At 37.0% G+C, this 18533-nt stretch overlaps 1 protein-coding gene and 1 pseudogene across 4 annotated transcripts; both read left to right on the top strand.

Moving 5' to 3' along the window:
- The first annotated feature begins 273 nt into the window (after positions 1-273).
- On the top strand, positions 274-6411 carry LOC104244912 (uncharacterized; annotated as a pseudogene).
- Positions 6412-11483: 5072 nt separating this feature from the next.
- On the top strand, positions 11484-17853 carry LOC104244910 (pentatricopeptide repeat-containing protein At4g39530). Of its 4 annotated transcripts, none has more exons than XM_070156709.1 (4): positions 11484-14305; positions 14601-14701; positions 15682-15801; positions 17218-17853. In XM_070156709.1, exons 1-2 carry the CDS (start codon positions 11748-11750, stop codon positions 14653-14655), a joined length of 2613 nt encoding a protein of 870 aa, XP_070012810.1. In that variant the 5' UTR covers positions 11484-11747; the 3' UTR covers positions 14656-14701; positions 15682-15801; positions 17218-17853. The 4 variants fall into 4 exon arrangements, with proteins under 4 accessions (XP_070012810.1, XP_070012811.1, XP_009798732.1 ...); XM_070156710.1 differs by having other exon boundaries at positions 17200-17853; XM_009800430.2 differs by lacking the exons at positions 15682-15801; positions 17218-17853 and having other exon boundaries at positions 11484-14332; positions 14601-14692.
- The last annotated feature ends 680 nt before the right edge of the window (positions 17854-18533 follow it).

Here is an 18533-nt window from a genome sequence, read left to right as displayed (position 1 = left end):
AAGCTACATAAGGTCTCAAATCAAAGAACGGAATGTTAGAACTCAAAACGACCGGTCGGATCGTCATAGAACTCTATTAGTCTTAGGTTGTGGACCAAAAGTGTAGTAATTTTTTTGTATATATTAAAAACTATTTATTTTAAGTAATATGAATGAAGGACCAATGAAATGTCTTTTCACTCTATACATTAAGGGCCACTTTGATTTTTTCCCCTAGTTGTTTCAAGTATTTTTGTGAATATTCAGATTTAAAATATATCTTTCAAACGATAAGTAACTCCAAAACGGTCAGATTGAAAATATGTCACGACTGCTGAAGCTCTTCGCTTGAGCCACCATATACCAGAAGCATTACAGGACGAAGGCAGCTGTTCTGGTTCTTCCGACTCCTCTAGTCTTCAGTTTCAGCCCCTTCACCACAGTCCACAAATGGCGATAAGAGAGCCCTCATCACTGCTTCTCTTTCTATTAACACTTTCAGCATTTTCTCTCATCCGAATCTCGCAGTGACACCAATCACGTGTACTCCCCCTGCGCCGATGCGAAGGTGCAGAGAGCCGATGGGTTCAGCTTTGGCATCGCATTTGCTCCAAGAAATTCATTCTTCATCAACAGCAGCAGCTCAGTCCAATTATCTCCTTGCGATCGTAGGCTCTCTCTTTCATCAGCCAACTCTCAGCTCGCTCTCTTCCGCCCTAAAGTTGATGAAATCTCCCTCCTCACCATCAACACTTCCAATTTCTTCCCGGTATCCCTCTCTTTATTTACCTTTTTCAAACTTTGTATATTTAGGGAAAATTGAGGGGGTGCTTTGGCAGATATGGGTAGATCTGAAATGGGTTTGTTTGGATTTTGAACGGACTAAAAACTTACTGGCATTGGGTGTTTAAACTAACTCAATGAAAATATGGCACATGTTTTCAGATACACTATTATCACTAAATCATTGTTAACTAATATACATTCTTACTTTAATTGTTCATCTAAACATGGTTAATTAGTATGGTTTGACGTAAACAGCGACTGCGTATAAGTTTGACAGGTTATTAAGATTTGAATATCGGGTTCCTATAAGCTTTCGAATAGGAAAAGTGCTATAACCATTTAGTTTACTTAGATCATAACATGCCAATTTTAACTATACCTTGGTGTCTTTTTCTTCTAATACCAGAAATACATTGGGAAGTTATTAATGGTGCTACTAGCTGGAAACATTAAATGTTGAAAAATCATCATATTTATCACGTTACAATAACAGATTTGTGGTGTTATAAATAGACTGCAAAACTATATTTTAATTTTTCTATAATTGGTGATATCCTAAAAGTAATGTTAAAATTTTATTGATTTCGAAACCCACTGGGTGCAAACAATTTCTGAGGGTCATCGGACTGGGTAAAACCTGAATTAACCGTGGTGCACTTGCGGGAAACTCCTTGCCGAGGGCCTGTACACCCCCGGGATTAGTCGGGGCTCTAAGAGACTCGGACACCCAGTGCAAATCAAAAAAAAAAAATGTTAAAATTTTATTGATAGTACTGCCTTCTGTGGTAATGTTACAAAATGTTCTAAATTATAGATCAGTGAAGAATATGTTTTTCGCTCATAAACCATATATGCCTCCGTCAAGTGTTATCAAATGCGCGCTTAAGCCCTAAAGCGAGGCTCAAAACATGTTGAGCGCTTCGCCTCGCTTAGCGGGCTTTTCAGTATTGTCATCAAGGCTTTAAGACATACTTTTCCTTGCCAATGAGCGTAATCCTGAAGAGGTGATACTAAACAATTGATATTTTACTTTATCGTAAATTTTCTTCAATTTCTTTGTCCTTATATTTGGTATTGATGCTGATTGATATTAGTCTTGGACTACACATACACATTTGTAGTTTTTCTCCATTTGCGCCTTTTTTCATTAAAGCCCACGCTTTATTTGCGCTTTGCGCTTAAAGCCCTAATAGACCTTAGAGCTTTTGCGCTTTTCGCCTTTGATAACAAGGCCGTCAACCAATGTACATAATTATAGATACAAATATTGTATATGACTATATTCTTATTTGGATTTATAAGCAACTACAGCTTGCCTTTATATAAATTCTCAAGAAAACATGATGAGAACTGGATAGGAAAATACTTTGAACCAAAAAGAAGAAAAGATAAAATAGACACACAAACTAAACAAGAACTTCTTTAGTTAAGAGGAAAAATGATGAAATGTGGTAGACTAGAAGTACTTTACCTTACTCAAAGACAAACTTGATACCAGAACCTTAAATGCTACCTCTTGATAGCATGAGTTATTTGAAGATACTAAACAGAAAGATTACAGTTTGGCTTTGCCAAAGTGCAACATGTCAATTTTCTTGAAGCATTCAACACATTCATGTTTTAGTGTCACCATTGGGTTTGTTTAAGAGTTAACAAGTTTCTCATCTTTCATGCGAATTAGCATTTATGGTCCCTCTAGCTGTGAAAGTACTTGGAGAATTCTTTGGTGAAGTCTTGTAGGCACATCTATGGCCCCTCCTTTTTTTTTGGGGGGTGTGCAAAGGTTTGTATATGCAATGCTTAAAATTTTGTGTTTTTCTTCAAAAATGTACTTCCATTAGAAATGAAGAAAATGCCATCATCCCCGTAGTGGTTTTACTCTTTGAATTAATCTCATTTGGTTTCTTAATACATTTGTTAGAAACACATTGCAGAGATTGGTAAAAATGGGACTTATGTCCATGAGTAATGCTCGACTTTATAAAATACACTTTTAGTTGTGGAAAATACTAGGAGAATTGTTTGGTGTCTGTAAGCACCATATGTTTTTCTTGGGTGCAAAGGTTTAGTTATATATGTTTGAACTTTGAGCTTTTGTTTCAAAGTCTACATATATTTAGTTGCAAAAATTATTAGGAAATTAGTTGGAGCTTGGTGAAGTCTTAATTCAAACCATTGTGTTCTTTTGTTTTGGTGCTAGGTATGTTAACATAACGTTTGAATTTCAAGCTTCTGTTTAAAAAATTACATCTTTTAGAAGTGTGGACAATGCCAACACACCTTAGTAGTATGATGTTTTAATACATTTGTTTGAAGCATGTTGTAGAAATTGACACGCACCATGTCAAGACCAAATTGAGAAGAACATTGGGAGCCATTGTTATGATATATTCAAACTATCATGCATGATAAAACAATAGTCCCTCCATCCCAATTTATGTGAAGGTGTTTGACTAGGCATAGTGTTTAAGAAACAAAGGATGACTTTTGAAATTTGTGATCTAAAACAAACCATAGAAATTTGTGTGGCTAGAAATCATCTTATTAAGGGTAAAAAGGAAAATTTTAAAGTTGAATTATTACTATACATAGAAAGGTGTCATTCTTTTTTGTACTGACTAAAAAGGAAAAAGTGTCATGGAATGAAGGGAATAGTTGTTTTATTCCATGACAGATAAAAGGTAATGTATGAAATTTGGATGGGTGAACCTTAAAATATATCCATAATGTGGAACTTTTGAAGGGCTTAATTCCGCAAGTTGAGGCAAAAGACACTCCTTGGGCATTCACCAGAATGTAAAAGTTGTATATTGGGCCAGAGATCACCATGGAGCACAAATGACCAAACTCTCCGAAACGAATTCCTTGTATCACAATAGCAAAAGCCCGAGATCACCATATATGAAATTTCACTTCTCCTTCATTTGGTGGTTCTTGTTCATCCACAATTTTGTTGTATTCTACTTCTTTTTAATTCTGTTTGAGGTGGAATTGGTTGATTCTTCTGAAAAGTCAATTTTTAAACAATGTAGCTCAGAATCTATTGCTCTTTAATTGCAGCTAACCCAAGACGGTCTCCTGGACATATCTAGCTCTTATGCCTGAATAATAGCTAACTTTTTGCTGCTAGTTACGTTAGATTATCCTACTCTTGCCTGCCAGTCTGGCCTAGTAATATACTCCTTGATTGCCTTATGACTCCAGTCCTTGTGTAAATCTGAATAAAGTGGAGTTTTAGGGTTCAGTAAGATGTGAAAGTTAAAAAGTGGACGTAGTTCAGAAATTTAAACTAATTTGTCTTTGAGATGAAGGATTGAATTTAGTAGTGAAGGCATCCTTTATTTGGATAATAAATGATTTCTGAAGCTAGTGCGACATGTTTAACAAACTGTCTTTCTTGAAAGTCTTCTATTCTAATTAGATGTCATGTTGCTGGTGGGAGGTAGCAGGTATCCCGTGGAATTAATCGATGTGCTCACAAGCTGGTCCAGACGTGACCTGACAACTGTGGAAGCTTAGGAAAGAGAGTCGGAAGAGAATGGAGTAAGTTGAATATGTCTGTAAGATGGAATATGAAAATCAAACTACTATAAAAATGAATTTGTATTACTCTAGAATTCAAGAAGATGGAAGAGTTTATGAAAAGGAGTGGAGTAAATCAGGATGACGAAAAAAATAAAAGAGAAAATACAAAAGGCTTAAATTGGTATTATTTGGAGAGGGGAAATGGAGGAGTAGCTTTCAGTAGTCATTTCCTTCGTTTCTTTTTTTCATTTTTCTTTTTAACAAGCGATAATTTCGTTAACAGAGAGTATACTAGGGGCATGCACACGATCCACAAGTATTACCTTCCTCTTTTGTTCCAAAAAGAAGGCTATAGTATGAGAGGGATGAGATATTTTTTGCCATGTTACTCTCCTTTAAAGGTGTTCTTTTGGTTTCCAAGGTAAGGTGGTTGGGATATTGGGAGTGTGAATCGTTTCCATTAATAATGGTGTCTGGGCTAGCTTGCTTGCATTTTGACTATTCACTGGCTACCTGCTACCTCCCACCACCATAGGTACTTGGTAACTCTGCCGCACCGGCACCAAGGTTTAAGCAGATTAGAAGAAATCACCTAACATTTTGTTGCCTATGCTAGGTTTGAGCTCTAATTCTCATGATTTTCATCCGACTTCATTGACCGTTAGGCTATACCTTGGGTTGCATTGGGAGTATGATTCATTTCAAATCTCCCGCCCCGACTCCTCTCCAAAAAAAGCTACACTTATTTGTTTGCTTTATTGTCAGTTAGACGTCAGTAATTTGCAATTGTTAGTGCAGCTCAAGTTCCCCATAGCTTCTATAATGCTGACGTAAATATTTAAATTCAACCTATTTCTTGCAGAATATGTTAGACTATTTTCTTGAACCTTCCCTATGTACATGAAATGTTGTTTACTGTGATAGATTCCTCGAAGTTCTTTTTGATCGAGTATTTCTCCTTCCTTTTTATACTTTTACATTTAACAAATTATAATCTTAACATGATTATGAAAGCTGCTTTATTTATTTGGTTCAGCTTTGGCTCTCAACTGCCCTTTCTTCCTGCACCTCTTTTTGCAGACTTAACCTTCTTTTCAATTTTCCATTGTTTTCCCTCTTATGGAGGTTATAGGGGAGAAGGGTGGGCTCGAGTGGGTTGTGGAGGTGGCCATTGGTGCTTTAATTGGCTATTCTTCCCTGAGTTGAGGTTTTCTCTGCCGCATCACTTTTTCTCTTACCTCTGTGGCAAAGCAAATTGTGTTTATTAACTTGTCATGAGCTTTTAATTGTACTAAATTCACTGTCTTTGTAGATTCAGTGACATTCGTAGATTATTACTCGTATGTTTCATTTAGCATGTTTGGTATATAGAGGGTTTATACTTCAATACATTTATGCATCCTCTGATCTGTATTGCTTCTACTGCACAACAGGATTCTTATGGAGGATACATGGTAGCGTTTGCTGGTCGAAAGTATGCTGCAAGGTCTTTGCCAGCTTTTGTTGCTAATAGCACATTCACTGTAACAAGTTTTACCCTGGTGAGCAAACAAGCATTCTGCAATTTCTTGGCAGCACGCTGGTCAAATTTTGTGTTAAAGAAATTTACCATGAATCCTGATATTTTTGATACAGGTACTCGAATTCAAAAAGGGTAGGCTGGAGAACTTATACTGGAAAAGAGATGGCTGTGCATCATGCTCAGGCAGCTCCAACTTTGTGTGCCTCAACAATCAGGATTGTGCCATCAGGACTAATAACTGCAAGAACAGAGGTGGCAGTGTTGACTGTAGCCTTGGGATACAACTTACCTTTTCTGGCACAGATAAGCATGAAACGGTCTTCAATTCATGGTATGAGGTGAAGAATCTCCGTCAATACTCCCTCTACGGCCTTTATTCCAATCTGAGAAATTCTCTCACAAGTCAATACAACAAATTTTTCTGATTGTAGCCGATGTTTGTTTGTAAAGTACATATTTTTACTTCTTGAGAATGCCTTCTTCTTTCTGACTTGATCATTCGCGGTGTTTTCTATATCTTGATGGCTTTGTAATTTTTATTTACTTGAATCCATCTGGACATCTTATTTCAACAGAATTTCTCTTCCCTATTTTGCTAATTTTGGCCGTGGTGGAGCAGCTCGTAATTGAGATTTTACCTTCAAATACACGATTAAGGATTCAGATGGTGAATTGTCCCCCTAGTTTGTGGATTTTCTTTTTCTTGTTTCTTCCACAGTTTTGACCAACTGTTGGATTACATGCTTTTTTGTGAGTGCTTGATCTGCCTCTTTGTTTTTCCTTGTAATTTCTTTTCGTTTTTCAGTTATCACCAAAAGCAGTAGTATTGGTTTAGCTGAAGGAATGGTTTCACCATTTCTTTTCTTATTTTTCCTTTGCACTTATTAAAGGATACAATATAATCTGTGGAGTACAGGGCTTTTGTCACACTTGAGCTCAGATCAAGTTTGTGCAGCAGAGAAAGAAAGCAGAAATGAAATGAGAAAAGAGGACCAAGAGAGAAGAGAAGAGAGCACAAGAGGAGAATTTTAAATAATTTTACAAGCCATCATCTTATACATTCGTGACAAACCATCCCCTTCTAGAACCTTGAGTCTGCGGAGTAGGACTGAAAAGTATGAACTCTGCCACATCGGAAGACTAACCAAACAAGCACAACCTTGTATCGTAAGATGGCACACGTAAATGAAGTATAAATGTGGACGTAGTCTTTGAGAATGACGACACTCTGCATTTCTTTGGAAGAGCAACTGTGATGTGCTTGACGGATATACTGCCTTCTTGAAGGGCATACTTACCAACATCATGAACATGGGCAGAGCTAGAATATGAGTTATAGGTTCGGTCGAATTTATTAACTTTGATCCAAACCTTATATTTACTTTAAATATACTAGAATATCGATCCTGGTTAAGCGAAGTGCATCAAGGACGTGGTTAAGCGAGGTGCATCAAGGACGAGGTAGGCAGAGTGTTAACGGGAGATGCTCAAATTAAGCGGAAATGACAAACTTACTTTCATAAACTGCTGAATGACGAAGGGGACAGAGATATTGTGCTAGGGGAATTGGAGCACTCCGAGAGTCACCTAGATTTTAGCTACTGTAGGCGCATTAGAGTCGAGGAGGTCGTGGGGGCTATGCGTAAGATGCACAGGGGCAGAGCGACCAGGCCCGGCGAGATTCCGATAGAATTTTGGAGGTTGGTGGGTAGAGCATGATTGGAGTGGCTAACAGGGCTGTTTAATATTATTTTCAGGATGAAAAAAATGCCAAAAGAATGGAGGTGCAGTACGATATCCAGAATTATAACAACTATATGGGTATCAAGTTACAAAGTCATACCATGAAAGTTTGGGACAGGGTAGTAGAAGTGAGGGTGAGGAGGTCGGTGTCGATATCCGATAAGCAGTTTGGGTTCATGCCTGGTCGTTCTACTATGGAAACTATCCATCTTATAAGGAGGTTGGTTGAACTATACAGAGATAGGAAGAAGGATTTGCAAGCATTTGACAAGATTCCTAGGGAAGTTCTTTGGAGAGGCCTGGAGATGAAAGGTTTTTTGGTTGCTTATATTAGGTTGATTAAGGACATATATGATGGAGCTAAGACTCAGTTTAGGACAATGGGGGGCGACTCGGAGCATTTTACGGTTGTTACGGGTTTACACCAAGGATCTGCACTCAGCCCGTTCTTATTTGCACCGGCGATGGACGCACTGACACACCATATTCAAGGTGAGGTGCCATGGTGTATATTATTCGCTGATGATATTGTTCTGATCGATGAGACGCGAGGTAGTGTTAACGAGAGGTTGGAGGTTTGGAGACAAACCTTTGAGTCTAAATGTTTTAAGTTGAGTGGGACTAAGACAGAATACGTGGAGTGCAAGTTCCGCGGCGTTTCAGGAGAAGCAAACATGGATGTGAGGCTTGACTCTCAAGTCATCCCCAAGAAAGGGAGCTTCAAGTACCGGGAGTCAGTTATCTAGGAGGATGAGGAGATTGATGAGGATGTTACGCACCGTATAGGAGTGAAGTGGATGAAATGGAAGCTAGCATTTAGCGTCTTGTGTGACAGGAAGGTACCTCCGAAACTTGAAGGTAAGTTCTATATAGCGGTGGTTAGACCGACCATATTATATGGTGCAGAGTATTGGCCAGTCAAGAATTCTCATATCTAGAAGATGAAAGTTGCAGAAATGAGGATGTTGAGATGGATATACGGGCACACTAGGCTGGATAAGATTAGGAATGAAGATATCCGGGCGAAGATGGGCGTGGCTCCCATCAAAGACAAGATGGGGGAAGCTAGACTTAGGTGGTTCGGGCACGTGCGGAGGAGAAGCATGGATGCCCCAGAAAGGAGGTGTGAACGGCTGGCCTTGACAGGTATGAGGAAAGGTAGAGGGCGGCCAAAGAAATATTACGGGGAAGTGATCAGACAGGACCTGGTGCGGCTTCAAATTTCCGAGGATATGGTCCTTGATAGGAAGTTGTGGAGGTCGAGCATTAAGGTTGTAGGTTAGGAGGTAGGAGGCTAGCCTATGTTTTGTCATACGCTGCTAGCGACTTCAGTTATGTCCATATTAATTCTTTAGGGTTGCAGGCTAGGTCGAAGGAGGCTAGCTTGATAGTGTAGTGTCTTAGGATGCTAGTGGCTCTTGTTGTATCCATATTACTCCATTGTATCTATAGTACTGTGCCATTGTCATTATTTATTGTTATTGCTTTTCTCTTTATTTTCTGGTTATTACGTTGTCTTGTATTATCTTTCTTGCTTCCTCTGCTATTACTGCTCCACCGTCTCTTTTCATCTTCTTGAACCGGGGGTCTATCAGAAACAATCTCTCTACTCCTCTGGAGTAGGGATAAGGTCTACGTACATACTACCGTCTCCAAACCGTATTTGTGGGATTCCACTAGGTTGTTGTTAGAATATCGATCCTATAAGCTTCAAAGGCTTCACTTTTAAATTCATGAATTGCTCGTAAAAGTAAGCATATAAGAATAATCTGCCTTCTTCAAAAAACAAATCAACTTTCTTGAGAAAGAAACCTTTTCCTCAAAGTTGGAGAACAATAATACTACTGGACGAAGTTTTTCCCCCTCTTGCGGATGCATAATCTATTTGAGCACTTAAAAATTCAGCAGTTTCCAAACAACTTAGAGGCTCAAGTTGACAAAATAGCTTATCCTTTGCAAGGTTCATCGATAATCCTCTAGGAGCATGTTTAAGGAAATTAATGCTCAAAGGTATTTTGTTGGATGATCTTGGTACTTTTTGGGTCGGCTATTAGAGTTTAATTATATTTTAAATTGTATGAGTAAAATAGTCACTTATTAATGCGAAAATATAATTCTAGACAAAAATATCCTATCTAACACAAATAATAACTTCAGGAACGACAACTTAACTTTGAATATTTATAAGTTCAAAATCGAGTAATTGTTTCTGAAGTTTGAATGATCTGAAGCAGTAGCTCTCAATTATTAAGTATAATGTAAATTCAAAAACCATGAACTATTATTAGATTTTCTTGATATTTGCACTAGTAAGAGTTCAAAAACCAGTAATCTTTTTTGGATTTTGTATTTAAAGGTTAAAATTTACTGAATTATCATGTGAATTCAAAAATCATGAATTATTCTAGGGTTTTCTTTGATTTGACACTAATCAAGGTTCAACATCAGTAGTTTTTCCTAAATTTGATTTAAAATACTAAAGTAATAAGCTTATCAACTAAAGAAAAATATATAAATTGAAGAGAAAAAAAGATTAGGATTATGATTTTCTCAATTATCAGGATGAATGCTTAATGTGTCCAATATAATCACACCGATCTATTATCCATTGATCGTGGGTTCTCCTATTACCGCAATTATCTCTCGATCAAAAGTAGTAATTTTCTAGAATTATTCTCTCGAACTAACCCTGGCTAACAATTCAAGTGACTCACAAAGATCGTGCCAAAGTTTCATTATCTCTAATCCCACTTTTAAATCCAAGTAATTAATCTCTAAACTTACTCAGAAGTGACACTGTTCCACAACAACCTAATCAAGTATTCTTTTTCAAGCAACACATAATAAATAGGCACAGTTAATTGATGGTCATTCAAAGCAGAACGTAGTTGAATAAATAGATTATAAAAACGACTAATGATAAATAAGCATGATCAATAATTCACCCACTAATTGATTCCATCAAAACCCGAGAAGAAAAGTTTAGCTACTCATACTATTGCTCAAAAACACATAAACCATTATCAGACCAATATCCATAGAAATAATGATAGAAAAGTAGAGAAAGCTCTTCGATTCGTCTTGTGGAATGGACTTGAGAATCTTCTAGGCTCAATTTTGCTTCAACAATGGTGTTCATTGCCTTATCAGGCCAAGAATGTGGCTGAAATAAGGTTGAGCCAATTGACTAAGGTGCCCCTCAAGATAAAACGCATGCAAATTTGCCCTTGTGCTTTGCACAGGTTCTAGTTGAATTTTCCAGATTTTCCCGTGCTTTTTGAAGTTATTTCACTGCCATGGTCACAATTTTCCTTTCGTTTCTTTAGTAATTGCTTTTTAGCTTCATTATTGCTCAAATCACCTTTATTTTTCGCTCTTGGCTTCCTACGTAACAAACTTCAAATATTAAGCTCAATTGGTCATATTTCAATATACAAAAAACCTAAAAATATACCGAAGTAGGGGTAAAATATATCAGATTACATGTAAATCTAGCATATTATCAATATACTTTTCTTAAATATTTGATTCATTTGATTAAAAATGACATATATAAAAGTATAATAGAAAATGTTTTTTTTATTTACAATAGATAAAGTTATTTTTTTTTTTCATTTTTGACTTTGGCCTTCTTAAAGACTCAAGGAGAATAGCTATGGAGAAGGGCCTTTATGTCATTTGCTTTATTTATCCCGGGATCGCTGATCGGGATAAAAAAAATACTAAAATTGCAGTGTAACTAATTTTAGAATTGCTTATATCCGAAATAAAAATCCAACCGAATATGCGATTAAATAATTCCATTGGAATTATTTTTTCATTATCCCATGAACTACTCGACCCCTTAGAATGCTCTGAAATACAAAAAAAAAAAAAAAAGCTCAAGAAAATACTGGAATACTGGTTATAAGTTGGTTTAAAATGAACTTATCAGTAATATAGGGACAAAAAATATAATAACAACGTATGATTTAGGGATCTAAATTGCTATTTTCCCTAAAAACAATTCTTCCAAAACGAATTCCGAAACCAAATGCCGAGTGCACAAAGCCACAAAGGTGCAAGTCGAAAACAGAACCTTAATGCAAAGAGGAATCAATATGGAATTATTTGGCCGTTAGTTTCTTTCAACCAAAAAAATTAGTTTGGAACTTCTTCATCTTGCATTTCCAGTTTTCCTTGTAGAAAATGCATGTTTCCCCGTGCAATGAGAAAACTGTGTCGGATAAGCTGCACGTTCAACTCATCTTGTCCAAAACCCCTCAACGAAAATAGTGCTCAATCTCTTATCAGACGCTTCACAGTCTCATCATCATCTCCACTTGAAGAACACTATCCTAGTATTCCTCGTACCAGAAGAACCCAACGGCACTATTTAAGCGAGCTATTATTCTCGCTAGCTAACTCCGCATTACACTACAACGTAGTCCATAGTCAAGTGATTGTTTCTGGGTTTCAAAGCAATACTTTCCTTAACAACATCTTCATTCGGGCGTATTCGAAAGCCGGATGTTTGGAATATGCCCGTACTTTGTTCGACAAAATGCCTAAAAGGGATATAATCACTTGGTCTTCAGTGATTACTATGTATACCCAAAGTGGGTATTATGAGGAGGCCTTATTGGTCTTCTCTGACTTTATAAGTAGTTATGAGGAGGACCCGAATGAGTTTCTCTTGGCTAGTGTTGTTAGCTGTTGTGGACGGTTAGGTAGTGCCGTGAAAGGTGCTCAATTGCACTGTTTTGTGCTTAAAGCTGGTTTTGATCAGTTTGTGTATGTTGGTACGTCTTTAATCGATTTTTACTCCAAGGGTGGAGATGTAGGTGCGGCAAGACTAATTTTTAATGATTTGTCCGTGAAGAATACGGCCACTTGGACCGCAATAATTGCAGCGTGTGCAAATGCGGGAAAGAGTGGACTTTCCTTGCAGCTATTGAGAAATATGTTGGAGACTGATGTTGTTCCTGATAATTATATGGTTTCAAGTATCTTGGGTGCTTGTTCGTCGCTTGAGTATCTTGAAGGAGGAAAGGAAATGCATGCATATGTGCTTAGACGAGGCGCAAAGATGGATGTTACAGTGACTGATGTTCTTATTGATTTCTATATGAAGTGTGGTAAGGTTAAGACTGCAAGGAAAGTGTTTGATCAAATGGAGGTTATTGACGCTATTTCTTGGACAACAATGATCTCTGGGTACATGCAGAATTCTTCTGACTGGGAAGCCATAAGCATGTTTAGAGATATGAACAGTTTGGGTTGGAGTCTAGATAGATTTGCTTGCAGTAGTGTACTTATCTCTTGTGGCTCGCTTGAAACTTTAGATCTGGGAAGACAAGTGCATGCTTATACCGTGAAAGCTAATGTTGATTCTGATGGCTTTGTGAAGAATAGCTTGATCGATATGTACTCAAAATGTGATTCATTTGGTGATGCAAGGAAGGCTTTTGACTGTATGGTTAATCATGATGTAATATCTTATAACACCCTTATTGAAGCTTGTTTAACGCAGGATAGGCTGTATGAAGCTTTTGAACTATTTGCTGAAATGAGAGATAATCTGATTCTTCCAAGTCTTTTGACTTTTGTTAGCCTGCTTGGTGCGTCAGCTTCACTCTTTTCCTTGGCGTTGAGTACGCAGCTTCATGCTCTCACCATAAAATTTGGTTTTTTGGCTGGCATGTTTGTTCGTAGCATCCTAATAGATGTTTACTCAAAATGTTCATCTGTTAAAGATGCAAGGCAAGTATTTAATGAGATGAATGAGAAGGATATTGCTGTATGGAATTCTATGTTGTTTGGGTATATACAACAGTGTGAAAATGAAGAGGCTCTAAAGCTCTTCCTAAAATTGCAGCATTGTTTGCAAAAGCCAAATACGTTGACTTTTGTTGCCCTCATTGCTTCTTCTAGTAACCTCGTAAGTCTCCTCCACGGTCTCCAGTTTCATAACCAGATTGTAAAAGTCGGCCTAGATTTTGATCCACATGTTACAAATGCACTGGTTGATATGTACTCCAAGTGTGGAAGCTTGGACGAAGCACAGAGGATGTTTGATTCAGCTCTCCAGAGAGATATCGCATGTTGGAATTCTATGATATCCACTTATGCACAGCATGGAGAAGCAAAAGAAGCTATTAATATGTTTGAGAAAATGATAAATGATGGACATAAGCCTAACAATGTCACTTTTGTTGGAGTGCTTTCAGCATGTAGCCATGTAGGGCTTGTTGAAGAAGGATTGCATCACTTCTATTCCATGTCCAGGTATGGTATTGAACCAGAAACAGAGCATTATGTTTGCATTGTTTCTCTCTTGGGCCGGGCTGGTAAACTGGTTGAAGCAATGCAATTCATTGAACAAATGCCCATTCCACCAGCTGCCATTGTGTGGAGGAGTTTGCTTAGTGCGTGTAGAGAAGCTGGTCATATAGACCTGGGAAAATATGCAGCATCGATGGCGATATCTATTGATCCAAAAGACAGTGGATCATATATCCTACTTTCAAATATTTTTGCGTCTAAAGGCATGTGGATCAATGTTAAAAAGTTAAGAGAGAAAATGGATAGCAACGGCGTGTTGAAAGAAACAGGGTGTAGTTGGATAGAAATAAATAATGAGGTGCATTTGTTTATTGCAAGGGACCAAAGTCATCGCCAAACTGATTTGATTTATTCATTTATGGAACTTCTGGTTCGGCATATGAAAGGGATGGAGTATGATCCTGAGGATACTACCTTCTCAAATGAGTAACCTCTCTTTGTCAGCTTTGCTGTGTATGTGAAGAGTCTTTGGTTGAATCTTATTGAGTAATTTTCTAATGGGTTTTCCCTATTTTCTTTTTGGTTTTAGTTTTCCCACTGCGTTTTCTTCTGTTGCAATGATCTACCATCCATCATTACGAAATGCCTCTTCTTTGTTTGTACTTTTCTCTAAGAATAATGACATATGGCATCATCATCTCTTCATCATTCTTCCAGAAGTTTGGATTTCGGATTTAGAGATTCTTTCTGTACTCATTACATTTTCTTATTCATGTGTCAGATATGCTATTTTCAAGAACATAAGTGAGCAAGGTGGTCGTAGATGCCCAAAATGACAATTAGAAGCAAGACATTATGTTAGGGTTCTGTTGCTGTCGAAAGGTGAGGCACTTAAGTGTTCCAATGTAATAATTGAATTTAATACATCTCAGCTTCCGATAAATCGAAATCATGGATGTTAGGAATTATAATTGTTAAGCTTTCTTAAGTTCCTTATTCTGGAAATAAATAAAATTTTGTAACTTTATCAAAAAGTTTATTACGGGAAGTATTATCACTAAACTTTTTGGTGTTCACTAAATCTCGTATTAATTCTAGAAACTGTACAGTCAAGTTTTGCACCGAACCTTCTCTGCTCAGAGAGTTTCGAATCAAGCAGGCAGAAAGTATGTGCGGTCACCAGCCCCTGATTTACATGAGTTTACTTCACCCAACGTGTCACATACTCTTATTTTCTGTCAGACACTAACAGGAGTATAAACTCTGTTAACCTTTAAAAGAGACGAGCTACTTAGAGCCTGTCCTTAAAAGTAGCTGCCTTTTCTTTTAAGCCATACTTGGACTTTCAAGTAGGTATACATTCTTTCCTTAGTCTTTAAAATTGGTCAGTCCAAAACTTCGGAAGATAAAAACTGCTTTTATGTTGATCATGCGTTATATCGTTTTCTAGTTTTTAATCTCTCTCTCTCTCTCTCTCTCTCTCTTCTCTCTCTCTCTCTCTCTCTCTCTCTCTCTCTCTCTATCTCTCTAATTTTTTAGTGTTTAAGTTGATGGAAGTACGTTAATGGTTAGCCAATTCTGCAAACAGCAGCCAGTGTCATACTAAGATTAACTTCCTGATATAACTGGTGTGAACCATTTCCCAGTCGGTCTCATTTTGGTTTTACTGGATGCTACAGTTTTGGCTTGCTAATTTTTTTTAAGTTCCTTGGCCTATATCTCAGAATTTGCTAAAAAAAGAAGTGCCAATATACATGTTGATTAGGATATTGCAGTGCTTTCCAATCTGTATGTCTCTGAGCATGCATATATATATATGACTGGTCATACTTGGAGTAATCATGTTTTCTTTTATTTGGCAGTTTTCTTTGTTTGGCAGTGCAACTTTTGCTAGTCAGTTCAGCAACAACACTTAAACTGTGGACCAAAATGAACTGTTGCAACAATGCATCAGCTCTGAATGGAAGATATTGAAGAATCAGGTGTGACTGTTTCCTCATTATTCTTTCTATGTGGAGCTTATCATATTCCAGATGTTTGGCGAAACTATCTGGCTTTTGAGTAAATTTTCATCTTCATTTGATGATATACTGCACTTGTTTGGAGTTGGACTAGGAAGCAAATATAATCAGAATACTTTTTTGTTTATTTATTTTGAGAAATAACTGGATTTCATTTGATATGCCCTAAGGTGTAAAAAGTATGTAATATATATAATGTTGTAATATATGGGTGTATATAATGTTCTTATTCTTCTCTATCCCTACCCAACTGTCTCTATGAAAAGGTCTTTCTTCTTTATATCAAAAGAATATTTAAGCTAAAGGTATCTCGTCACTCCCCACATCCCATTCTATATTAGATATCATCTTCTATTCCTCTCACTCCAGATTGTCTAAAAGAGGCCTAATGATGCTATTCTGAATGTTGCTTCTTTTTCTTCCAACTCGCCTGTCTCCACTACTCTTCTCGGAGTATCCCACTAATATTACATATCGAGAAAAGTAAACTCCATAGTAGGATAGCAATGATAAAAATGGTTTCTCTTCACCGCACTCCCTACACATACAATAAAAACTGACGACAATCCTCCTCCATCAACTACTAGAATTGCATTTCATACCACCCACCAAGTGATTCAAGCTACTATGGTGCCATTGTACTCCATATTCTATTCTATACCTCTTTCTTACCACATCTTCGTGATATAAGCAAGGAAAAACGAAAACAATATTAGCAATAGAAAAGAGAAAAAGAAGATTGAAATTAGACATAAACTTGATTATAATAGCCAATAAATGTTAAAGAGAACCAAATACCTTCTATTATAGAGTCAAAATAGCACCTAATTTTATGAAACCCTAAAGAGGAATGATCTGTCAAAAGGAATGATTCTTCAAACAAGCTCCATTGTAGTTTTCAAGCAACAAAGGCATAGCCAATTCTTACAAGAGCGTTCTAATATCATCAAAGTCTAAAAAGCTAAAGACCCTAACAAAAACTATATATACTAAGGGTTACATAAGACATAAGTAATTACCTAAAATGGCCCTTAGACCACAATTTCAATAAAATAAATTAAATGGGCTGGTGTGGCAGTCGCCCTATGCTGTCCAGTGATGGTGTGTGATCGTCATTCGCCTTGGGGCAGCCCACTTTGCTTTTTGATGCTTGTTCCTTGGAGCCTCGGTCTTGGTCTTCCTTCTTGAATTCCACTTTGTGCTGTGAAAACTGCAAAAGCAAATTACCTATTGATGTTGGGCATATTTATTTATGTTCTAAAAACTGCAAAAGCATCCTATTTTTACTGTCCTTTGAGTGTTTTTTGTGTTAAATATGCCCAACTATGCTTAATTGTTTGCTTTTGTGGGCTTATGAAGTTATTAACGGCAATCCAGGAACAATTTGGACCAAAATGGATAAAAATGAGGTTCCGGGGAAGTTTCATATTATCGCCCGCAAAGGACCTGGAGCACAAACAGCTTACACTATGGCACGAGTATAGTGTGGAGCACGAATTTTGAAGCCTGGCCAGCATAGTCTCGGTTCATCATGTGAATATCGGGTAAAGGGAGGCCCCATGCCAATTTCAATTCACACTATAGCATGATTGGCGCGAGCAGCAGCATCTTTGGATGACCTCGAGAAAAAGCGATTACAGGACCATTGGGTTTAAAGCGCAAGTACCTTGTGAAGGTCATTTACACCCTCGCCTTAGTCGAGCAATAATGCAAGTATGGCGTGAAGAACGAATTACGGGGAAAAAGTTTTGAGTGTGTTATGGTCAAAATGGGATTTTTACCCAATTTAAAAGCTCCTAGCCCAGCAGAGAGAAGAATGCAGAGGAAGCAAGAGGCGATTTGGAGCTTAACTTGGTTGTAGAGTTCTTTCTTTTTCCTTCCATCTAATGATTTCTATATTATTTTAGGAACTATTTGTGATTGTTATTATGGCTACGTGTGCTTGGACTCCTAATTTCTAGGGTTATGGGATCCTGACATGAATGTTGAAGTTTGATGTTTTCTTGAGGCTAATTATTTGATTTCTTAATCACCAATACGACATTATAGATGCATCTTGATTTTAACTTGAAAAAAGGATCTTTTAATTGCAATAAGATTGAATAGGACAAGTTCATGAACCTAGGCATTAAGACATGATTCACAAATAGGATAGAAATATATTCTCTCCGTCCACTTTTACTTGTTACGTTTCGCTTTTCGAGAGTCAAATTACATTAACTTTGGCTAACGTTTTAACATGTATTTATTCACCGTATTGATATGAGAAATTATAAATTATAGTACTTTTCGTATAGTTTCTGAATATCTAAATTTTAATTTTAAAATGTTAAGAAAATCTAGTGCAATTTAGTTTAAAGAATGAGTCAAATTGACTCTCGAAAAGTGAAAAGTGACAAATAAAAATGAACAGGGGAATACTACCTATGTGTCTTGCTTAATAATTAATTACATGATTTTTTTATGCTGTTCTTAATACATCTACTCTCATAGAAACATAGGGTTTAAATTACTAAAATAGGTGAATAGAGATTAAAAGATTTCTCTGAGTATAACTAAACATGTAGATTGAGAATCTCACGAAAATGTCAAAAAGAGGTCCAAATTTACCAACCTCTAGCCATTAGTCACAAACTTACCGAAATTAGTCAAGCGCCTATAAAAATTAAAAACCCAGATAAATAAGGATTCAT

The sequence above is a fragment of the Nicotiana sylvestris genome, chromosome 9 (genome assembly GCF_000393655.2).
Source record: "Nicotiana sylvestris chromosome 9, ASM39365v2, whole genome shotgun sequence".
NCBI classification, from domain to species: Eukaryota; Viridiplantae; Streptophyta; class Magnoliopsida; order Solanales; family Solanaceae; genus Nicotiana; species Nicotiana sylvestris.
This window is presented reverse-complemented; position numbering and strand designations above follow the sequence as displayed.